Below are 11,436 nucleotides of genomic sequence, written 5' to 3' on the forward strand. Positions count from 1 at the left end.
ATGTTAGCTATATTCTTGGTCTCCCGATTAATGGGGAGGCCGTTACGGGTAGATCAGATAGCAGGTACCAATTTTTGGTGGAAAACTGCATTGCGTTTTTGGTCGGGAGCCCGGTCCGGACAATCACGTGTTGGGAAAGGTTAATATTGCTTGGGTTCGGCGGTGCAGAGACACCGAGCCATGTGATACTCAGGAGTCTCTCGAGCGGTACGTCCGAGCGTACATTTTCTGCGTGCTCGGTACAATTGTGTTTCCGGATAAGTCGACCGTTTCACTGAACTTGAAGTTTCTACCGTTACTTCGGGATTTCTTCCGGATTTCAGGGTATAGTTGGGGAGCAGCCAGTCTGGCACACCTATACAGATCATTGTGTCGTGCCTCACGATACAACTGCAAGAAAATGGATGGCCCATTGATACTGCTTTTTGTTTGGGCGTGGGAGCGTATGCCGTTCCTGGCACATATACCCCGCGATCAACTCAGCGTTATTGGTATTCCACTAGCGTGACGGTATTGGCTTTTATCGTTATTGTTATTGTTAGTATTATTATTAAGCTTATTATTATTATTATTATTATTATTATTATTATTATTATTATTATTATTATTAATATTGTTATTCTATTTTCGTTAGGTGGAGTCATTGGCACCGACATACGAGATATATACGGCAGCCTACTGCGCATTTTAGGTGAGGATTTGACGACATGGGAGTTGACGACGTAAGTTGTACCATTAATGTCCAATGTTTTTATTCAGAAGAATAGTTTTTCTAATCGGCCTCTTGGTAACTATTGTGCAGTTTATATGGCGGCCATATATGGGAGTGGGGATTCCGAATGGCCTCGCTCCCCATATGGTTATGTGCTCCACCCAGTCGCGTCTAGTGTCATTTGAGTGCTTAGAATGGCACGCGATAGACCGAGTCAGACGACAGTTCGGGATGCACCAGCTACCACCAGGCCCCGCGTTCGAACTTGATTGTGATCACTGCAAGCGGTTGACAGGAGCACATAACCATGACTGGAGACAGATTTACAGTGAATGGGTTAACAGATGGACATCTGACCGCTATAACACATTGCGGCGACGCTCATGAGCCTCGGTGCTCTTCCGAGTGAACAACTCATTCAGCCGATAAAAAGTTGACCGAACAAGGGCAATCACAGGAAGGTTGCGTGCACCCTTCAGGACAGAATTTATGCACTCTACCAAGTTTGTCGTCATATGTCCCCAACGATGACCACCATCGAATGCCATCACCCATCTCTCAACACTAATCTCATCGCACCATTGAGTATATGCCTCACCCCGCTCTTTAAGCATTTGGTAGTTTTTGTTGTACTCCTGCTCTGTCCTAGAATAGCCTGTTGAACAAACCATTTAATCATAAGCAGATGCCACAAATTTAGTATGAATAGAACCATAACAGTGATTTGAAATACCTGTGTTCACCACGAGTTTATGCAAATATGGAGTCTTGAACCTCCTTAAGAAGTTGGACCCGATGTGCCTGATGCAGTACATGTGCCACGCCCTTGGTGGTGACCATGCACCGTTACTGCGAGCTATTGCAGCGTCGATGGAGGTATGGCAGTCATAAATAATACCCACACCATCAATGGTAACAACATATCTCCTCAAATTGGTTAAGAAAAACTCCCACGCATATGCTGTTTCGCCCTCGACAATCGCAAATGTAATAGGCACAATGTTTTGATTCCTATCTTGTGCAACCGCTACTAGAAGTGTTCCTTTATATTTTCTGTACAATTGCGTGCCATCAACCTGCACCAGTGGCTTAAAGTGTCTGAATGCTACAATACACAGATAGAAGCTCCAAAAAATGCGGTGCAGAACTCTTACACCTTGAACCTCCTCACTCTCACGGTAAACAGGGAGCGTATTAATTTGAACAGGAGACCTTGGCATCTTCACTGTCATTGCTTTCAACCATACTGGCAAAGTCTGGTAAGAAACTTCCCAATCACCGAAAATTTTTGCAACAGCTTTCTGCTTTGCCAACAAAGCCTTGCGGTAACTCACAGTATAGTTGAACCTGCCTTGAACTTCTGTAATAACAGACTTCACCTTTATCGAGGGATCTGCTTCGACCAACGGCATAATGGCATATGCAATTGTGTCTGAGTCCAACTTGGCATGATCTTGTGAAATCGTGCCCATGATGCACGTGTGCTTGCCATTGTATCTCCTGATTTCCCAACAAGCTTTTTTTCGAATCAAGCTAGCTCAGATAAGCCAGTCACACCCTACACTATACCCCTTGCATTTCGCATAGAATGTCTGCGGCTCAGACTCATACACAGTATAATCAACTCCTCTAGAGATGGTGTAGCTTTTGATTGCAGATATCACCGACTCTTTCGAACCAAATTCTATTCCAACACTAAACTCGCCATCTTCCGCCGTAACGTTGCCTTCACCTACGACATGGGCACCGCCATCAGTCAAACAAGGTAAATAAAATAAGCACTATAGAAAACTTCAGTTAATAATTATGACATACCTGTATTCGCATACTCAGGAAATTCCGGAGTATGCATGACTTCGAGATCTAGAGTCTGCATAAAAGACGAAACACTAAATAGGTGCTGCCTTACAATCGTATTTGCTTCATCTTACACCGCCGGATTGCCTGCCAAGTCTCTGTCATCGTTTTCTTCATCGACTTCATAGTTAGCTTCGAATTCATCTTCACTGTCATTATTATCTTCTTCCCAATCTATATCCCCGAGCTCATCAACATTGATCTTGTCGCCGACCATACTCATCCCCGACTATTGTTCAAACTCAACATACAACTCTATCATCGACACGTGAGATCGGGTTTGTTGATAAATATACAACATCTACTGCATACTGGCATCGTTAGTGATGGGCATTATTTGAAACTGTATTAACCCACCAAATACTTGCATAGGACTTCTGTATAAAAGATTGCTCACCCTTTTCAAAATGTGGCTTTGAATGTTATTACAAAGACCATTTTACAACTCGACAAAACCCATAGTACATGGAATGGCAAATGACAACGGATATTCACAAACAAAAGTCACTCCTTCATGTGTGTTTGTTATAACCTCACCATTATAATATACTCATAAGTTTGCAACACCTTCCATAACTTCAGCCTTAACTAACTCTATTTTTTTGACACAGTTATTTGCCAAAAAAAAAAATACCCCACTAAGGACTTTATGCAAGAAAGAACAAGAGGAGAAGTGAAGATGAAGATGAACATCACCAAACTTTATATTTATAGGCAAACCTGTGGATTTAAATATTATTTTGTGTACAAAACGCAACCTACGTTTTGGGGCTTCCAAGAAAAAATTTCTGACACTAATAAAACGTAGGTTGCGTTTTGTGGGCTTCAAAAAATTTTTTCTTTTTCTAACTTAGTAAAACGCAACTTGCGTTTAGTATTAAACCGAAATAAAAATACCCAAAATGTAAGCTACGTTTGGTGTATTTCAAAATTAAAAAAAAATAAACAAATACAAAATGTAATTTACGTTTTGTCTCTGACCCATAGCAGTGCAATATTTTACTATGCCTTCATTTCATGGTGTTACACCATGAACTTCTCCATTTGCCAAAAAATGAGCCTCAAAATTAATAAGGTGCTTATTAAAATGGATAATAATGGTATTTCCCATTTGTTTCATAGGAAGACTGTTTGTATTTGCATTTTTTATTTGAATAATAAGTTGCTTAAAATGGATAAATTGTATGATGTTTGTATGATTATTGTATGATGTAAATATGTAATGTATAAAATTAGAGTTGAGACTCTTATGTAAATTGAAATTGGATTGTTGAGTATCGTATTTGTAGGGAAGACTCTGTCGAAATTAAAAAAACATACTATGCTAAAATTTGGAAACTTGGAATATCCTCATTTTAGGGGAGAATTAGCCGAAATCTTTTGAAAATTAGTTAAGACATAGAAAAAATTAATTAAGATATATACATGGTCAGAGATAGTACCATAGGGCAGGGTGAAGGATGGTAGCGTGGTTTAGTTGTTGCTAGCTGTCGTACATTGATAAAGATTACGATTGATGATTTGATGTATTTTTTTATTTTTCTAACAATATCTTTCACATTATTTTTAAATTTTATTTGATATATTATATTTCTTATTTACTTATGATTTTTGAGTAATTTTGGATGTTATATTATTATTATTATTATTATTATTATTATTATTATTATTATTATTATTATTATTATTTTGATAGTAGGTTGAAATTAAAAAAAAATATTTTTACCAGCCAATTGGCCCGTTGGCGATATTTAAAAATTAATTTTTTTCGACACCTAAGTTATCGGTAATAATAATAAATAAATTTATCCAAGATAAAATATGTCGGTAATAATAATAAATAAAATTGGTCAAAAATTACTAATTGGACTTGTCTAACGGACTTTTCACTACAAGAAAAATGTTGAGTACCGTTGGATTTATTATCAAATTTAGTATTACACATTAGCATCGACTTTACTGACAGACTTTTGGACATTTTTCATATGGAATTCGAAAGGTCAAATCATTATCGGCGGATTTCTATTTCTGACGGTAAATTTGCCGGTAATAGTTGAAGGAAAACAGGAAAAATAGGCGCGAAATATAACGTGGAATTTACCGGCAGAAAAATCATCCGATAAATCCATTTTAGTGGAACGCTGCATTTTGGTCACCGTGATGCACTACCATCGGATTTATCAAGTAAATCCGACGGTAACAAGCCCTAAAATTGAAAGCACGAACCTTCTTCCCCTTCATTTTGAAATCTCCTATCTCTCTCTCTAATCTCTCTTTAACCTCTCTTCTACCTCTCTCTATCCTCTCCTCTCCCCACCGCTTTGTTAGACTGCCGCCGTTGTCCCCTCCCGTCGCCACCTCCTCCCCCCTTCACCGAAACCAGCTCATTCCTTCCTCCTGTCCCCTTCGTCAGCCGCGACGCCCTCCCTCTCCTCTCTCTCTCTCTCTCTCTCTCTCTCTCTCTCTCTCTCTCTCTCTCTCTCTATTCGTGTGCCGCCGTTGCTGTCCATCACTGCCACCATCATCGTCCAGCACCGCCACTACATCTCCCTCCCCTGAGTTTTTCTTCCTCTGTTTGCTGCTCAGGTTCCATGGTCATTCTTTTTCTTTGTTTAAGTTAATTTAGGATTTAGAATTTGATTATCATATGCTATTTTAGAATTTAGGAGTAAGTTATGGTTGATATCAATAATTAAGGTACACTTTCAAGTAAATTTACATGACCATTAATCAAACTTCAAATTTAGCACTATGGTTCCAAATAGAGATAGATATATGTATATGCTAAGTAAAACTGCGCGCTATATTGTATACTCTTATTTATATGTAATAACTTCTATGAATTAATGAGAATGTTGCCTTTTCAATATATAAATAAGTCAATATATTCTGCTGGATATGTTGTGAATTAAATTGAGTTTTGTTGAGTGATGTTATGGATTGGGGTTGATTGAATTTGTGGGAACCGTAAAGGTAGATGCATGTCCAATTTTAGGGGAGGTTATGTCAATTTTTTTGAAATAATGTAAATGTTGAAGGATTTGCGTAGTACATATGCTAATTAGTGTTAATTATATATTCTCTTTGCAGACATGACGACAGGTAGCAAAGATAGATCGAGTGGGTCTCATGATCGTGGTAGAGGAAGGGTTTCCACTAAATTTCTAGGGACTGCTCAGTCATCGCCCTCTACCCCGACTTCTCTGTCGACTCCTGTGATGTCACAGGCGGGTCCAGTGGACCAACAGTTCATCATGGTCCCGAACCCGAACTTCGTGCCTCCTTCTGTCACACCTCCTATAGATCCAGCGATAGAGCCCACGGTGGGTGATTTGACTAATGCATCCTAGTAGGATGCCCCTCCACCACCACCCGTCATACAGATTTGGATTTGGCCTGATGGAATACAAGCGTGAGTTATTAATATTTTAATGTCTTTTATATTGATAAGGTTTATGTGTTTTTATGTGTTGTTAATCTTAAGTTTTTTCCTTGATAGGTTTGCACCGAACAACAATGCACGTATATAGGAGATCTCTGAGGTGATTAAGTTAATGTACGACCACCCATGGCCAAGCTACACAAAAATCCTTGCTGAGACCAAAGCGATAGTTTTAGATGTGGGCGATAAGAACACAATGTTGTTGAATTAAATGTACTTGAACTATATTCTATTTTGACTAACTAATGTTGTTGAATCACTTTGTGTAGTTGAAATTCATATGGGATACGGAACTTAATCTCATGATCAGGAAGATCTACGATCACGAGACAGCTAAACAACGTCAGCATATGATGAGCGATGTTTGTCAGGGGACCATTTTATAACTAACGAGGGGTTCAAGCATTATTGTCTAACGAACGACGCTAACAGGGCTTTGTTGAGGTCGTCGAAGTATACGGGTGGGTCGACGACCTTCTTGAAGACAAAGAGGAGGCTGGTAAGTAGTTCACTATGTTTGTTAATTATTACTTGAATTAGTTGTTTCTTGATTTGTTTAATTGGTTGATTTCAATATGTGTAGTCTAAGTCATTGGATAGTGAGGCGACACTACCGAAGACTTTCAAGTATATCCATACTTTGAAGGTCAACAAAGAGAAATTTGCTGATGAGCAGTCTATGGCTCATTATGTAAGTTTCAAAGAATTCTAAATTTGAAATTTATTCTGTTTAAAGTCAATTAACTGTTATCCTAATCACAACGTGTTACACCGGAGGACTACACGCACAGATTGTAGGCCGTGACCTAACAATCTCAGCCACCTAGTGGGAACGACGACCCTAGCTTTGATACCTCAGTGGTAGATCCTGATAGGGTCTAGCGCGAGACTCCCTTTGAGCCCCGCAAGAATCTCTGCTTCGGGTTGGGGTCATTCTTCGCCAGCGGCCTCCGCACCTCCGCATTGGTGGCTTCATCTGCCTCTGCCTCTGCCACCAGCCTTTCGATCCCAAGGAAGTTTTTGACTTGAGGGAGGAGGTACAGAAGCTCACACAAGAGCTTCACCAACAAGCTCAGTAATCTGAGTAGAGGTATAACGAGCTTCTTGCATGCATAGGAGACACAGCGGCCATCAACTTGCAAATGACGAAGAAGCTAGAGCGTTTGCGAGAGCAGATGGAGGTGTATAACAAGCAGATGCGTGCTGGAGGCAGCGGCGGTGTTGCTAGTGGGGAACCGACATCAACACCTACTCAGTCGCTTCAATAGGGGAAAGATGACGACTACGACGATTACTAGGATCTGTAAGGTCTCGGGTTTTCATTTATTTTATATCTATTTCATTGTATTATACTTCTGTGACATTTTATTATATTCAGACAATTGATATTTAATAAAATTATTAGTTGATTTCTGGTAATTTTGAATTTCTGCCTTAATTATTTTAATAAGAATTTTAATTTGACTACTAATTATGTCTTAATTGAAAAAAAGTCTACCGTATAATTTACCGACAAAACATTCCAACAGTAATTGGGCTCCAAAACACATAATATGGCGCCAAAGTTATCGTCGGAGTAATCCAACGGTAATCGACAACTTAATCTCGATAAATTCATTAAAAAACCGACGAAAAATCTGCCGATGATTCGCGTCGGACGAAATAATTTGCTGGTAAACAATTTTTGCCGTCGTTTATTCCGTCAAATTCAATCCAATGGTACTCAACATTTTTTTTGTAATGTTTGTTGACACTCTAGTCGTTAGTAAAATTGGTAACCAACGTCTTAGCTGTTGGTAAAGTTGTCGGTAATAATGATTTTTTTAGTAGGAAAAAAGCACATTAACTCACTAATATCTTTAATTTTAGTTTTTGACTAAAATTATTCGTAATGCATAAATCGTATGTTGTTTATATAATTATTATTATGATATAATGCAAGTTGAGATTCCTATAAATTGAAATTGGATTGTGGTGTATCCTAGGAGAGATTTTGTCGAAATTAAAAAAAAAAAAACTTTACTGGAATTTGAAAACATGGAGTGTCTTTATTTTAGGAGAGACTCGGCTGAAATTTTTTAAAAAATTAGTTAATACATAGAAAAAATTAAACAAAATACATACATGGCCAGAGATATTACCACAGGATAGGCCGGGTGAAGGATAGTGGCGTGGTTTAGTCATTGCTAGCGGTCGTACATTAATAAAGATTACAATTGATGATTTAATGTATTTTATTTTTATTTCTTTAACAATATTTCCCACATTATTTTTAAGTTTTATTTAGTATATTATATTTCTTATTTACTTATGATTTTTGAATAATTTTAGATGTTATATAACTAATGATTTGGCCGATATTATTTTGAATGTTATATTATATTATATTTCTTATTCACTAGTGACTTGCCGTTATTATTTAAAAATTATTTTTTTTCAACAGCTGAAAGTCATTGGTGATAATAATAAATAAATTTATTTATGGTAAAATATATCAGTAATAATAATAAATAAAATTAGTTAAAAATTATTATGTTTAATTATTTTGTCAGTTTCTATAATTTTATCGAATTTTTAATTCGGTTCCAATATTTTTTGTTTTTTTTAATTGGGTCTCTATACCATATTAGATTTTTTAATTAAGTACTTATTAATAGTAAACGTTAAAAAACGTTTATGAAACATGAATTTACTAATTTACCTTTATCCTTCCTTTCTTTCTTCTACCCTTACCGCCCTCCACCATTTTCTCACTCTCTTTTTCCGTCACCATCCTCCTTCTACCAACAAGCTCCCTTTCTTTCATGGCAGATTTTTTGTCATAATCAATACAAATTTAAAGCTAAAATCTTTGCCATAATCAATTTTTAGCATGATCAGAACTAGAATTTTCGTCATAACAATCATTTTAATTGCAAGCAAGCATACATAATCAGAATTTTTTAGCACAATCAAATTTTTTTTTAACATAATCATTGGGTAGAAGTAAAACCAATTGAAAAGCAGAAACATAAGTAGAATGAAGCAAAAGCAAAATGAAGCAGAAAAAGGTAAAAACAAAACGAAGTAGAACGGAGGTCGAATCTAAGACGACAAACACCGAATACGGACGGGAAGGAAGCAGCTCGTTGGTGACCTCTTTTCACAACGATGGCAGCAGCATGTCACCCTCCGCCACCTCGCTCTTCCTCAACCCTGCAACATGATCTCTCTTTCGGGGTCTTTCTCATTCTGTCTTTCTTTCTCTTGAGGCGTGAAGGGTGGCCAAAAAAGAATTCGACTATGCTCCTGCTAGATCAAAGCAGCGGACTCGTGATCACAATGAAGGTGAAAAAGTCGAAGGTGACGGTCTCACACTCACGTTGGTCAAGATCGCATAGTAGACAAATTCAACATTCCAAAATTTATTTACTTAAGAAATATTATTAATGAGATGCTTTGTTTGTACACACTAGCACCCTTGCTGCTACCCCACTCCTTTGTCGAAGAGTGCACCATAGGAGGTTACAAAGGTCCCAAAAGACACCATAGTCCTCATCAATGGTTGGGCCATTCGTTGGGACCCTAAGAACTGGGATGAAGCAATGAGCTTCAAGTCGGAAAGCTTCGAGAGAAAAGGGGAGTTGAAAAAGTTGATTGCATTTGGATTGGGGAGAAGGACATACCCTAGTAAAAGGTTAGCTCTTAGGGCAATAAATTTGACCATTGCTCTTTTGATTCAATGCTTTAATTAGAAGTGCGTTGGTGATGAGAAAATTGATATGGATGAGATTGATGACTTCACTTTGACTAAGAAAGTTTCATTGGTAGCCTTGTGTTCTGGTCATTGAAGTCGAGCTCGAGAGGTGGAAGGGAGATGTCGACGTGGGTAGAATTGGATAGGAGGGAGGGGGAAGGAGGGGTGCGACGGAGGTGGGAGGTGGGAGGTGGGAGGAGTGAGAGTGGGAGAGAGAGAAGCGGGAATAGAGGAGGAAGACGGAGAGGTGGAAGAAGAGGAATGAGAGGATTAATTTTGTCTTTATGAAAATAAAAGAAAGACACAATTAGGGATTTAAAAAAAATTGAGGGTGTTCATACCTTGGCCCAACGCTAAGGCCCAGGTCCAAACGACAGGCCCAACCTACAAGGTTGAGCTCACAGTATACCGACCTTCCTCTAAGAAGTCGGTACTCCCCACGATTTGCCCCAACGAAGTCAGACGCAGAGATTAGCTGGCAGATAATAACTGACCCTAAAATCTCTCAATCCACTTCCAAGAGCCATATCGTAACCTCCCTAAGATAAAGGGACGATTATCCACCCAAAAAGGTGGAACTACTCCAACGGTGGTTATTGGTTCACCACTATAAATACACTGACACCCCTCAGGTATCTCTAAGTCCCAATACTCTCTAGACCTGCTCACACCCTTGCTAACTTAGGCATTGAAGTGTCTTTGCAGGTACCACCCCCATTCTCTCACACTCGCGAGTCGGACAGAGGCGACAAAGGTGCGAACCCGCTCGAAGGTTTCCTTACTCTGACGATTGGGCCAACCTACTGAGTCCAGCCCATTAATCTCCGGTTACCTAACGTAACATTGGCGCCATTGTCGGGGACCCGAGAGATCAACCAATAATGGCGGACAACTCACCGGAAGATGGTCATACGGCGTCTGATTCCGAACAAGAAAATCTAGATACTGGAAACAATGACGCGAACCTGACCCTTCACCAAGGAACCAACGACCAGCACAGAGATGGCACCTCTAGGCTTAAGAACCCAAAGGTAAATTCCTCGGAAGGACGAGAGTCCAGAAAGTAAGGGCCGCTCCATGCAACCGAGCTAATGGGGCTGGTCCACAGCCACTAAGGTCATTTTGAACAACTGAAACAAGAATTAGAACGACAACGAGAGGCAGAGTGAAATCTCAGGGAAGAGATAGAGCGACAAAAAGAGTTGGAAGAAAAACTCTTGAAGCTCAAATCTTCCCTTAGAAGTCGAAACTCCCGTGGCAACAGAGAAGAGTCGCACCTGGAGGGAGAAGACCCGTTCAGTGAGGATATAATGAGGGCAAAAGTTCCAAGGAACTTTAAAAGCCCTTATATGAACCTCTATGACGGAACCACAGATTCAAAGCATCATTTAAGCAATTTCAAAAGTCGGATGTATCTAGCTGATGCTTCTGATGTGACTCACTGCAATGATTTCCCAACCACCTTGTCGAAAGCAGCGATAAAATGGTTCGATAGCCTCCCCCCAAGGTCGGTTACCAGTTTTGAGGACCTCTCGAGAAAGTTCTTAATGAGGTTCTCCATCCAGAAGGATAAAGTAAAGCACGCACCGAGTCTCCTAGGAGTCAAACAGGAGGTCGGAGAACCTCTACGAGACTACATGGAAAGGTTCAACAAAGCGTGCTTGGAGATTCAAGACCTGCCCACCGAGG

General features: G+C 39.3%; 1 protein-coding gene across 1 annotated transcript; it reads right to left on the reverse strand.

Moving 5' to 3' along the window:
* Positions 1–1,071: 1,071 nt before the first annotated feature.
* Positions 1,072–2,184, reverse strand: LOC130965895 (uncharacterized). The gene is made up of 2 exons (XM_057890654.1): positions 1,446–2,184; positions 1,072–1,367 (listed from the first exon to the last, which is right to left on the reverse strand). The coding sequence occupies exons 1-2, from the start codon at positions 2,182–2,184 to the stop codon at positions 1,072–1,074; spliced, it is 1,035 nt and encodes a 344-aa protein (XP_057746637.1).
* Positions 2,185–11,436: the final 9,252 nt, after the last annotated feature.

This window comes from Arachis stenosperma, chromosome 3, assembly GCF_014773155.1.
Source record: "Arachis stenosperma cultivar V10309 chromosome 3, arast.V10309.gnm1.PFL2, whole genome shotgun sequence".
NCBI lineage: Eukaryota > Viridiplantae > Streptophyta > Magnoliopsida > Fabales > Fabaceae > Arachis > Arachis stenosperma.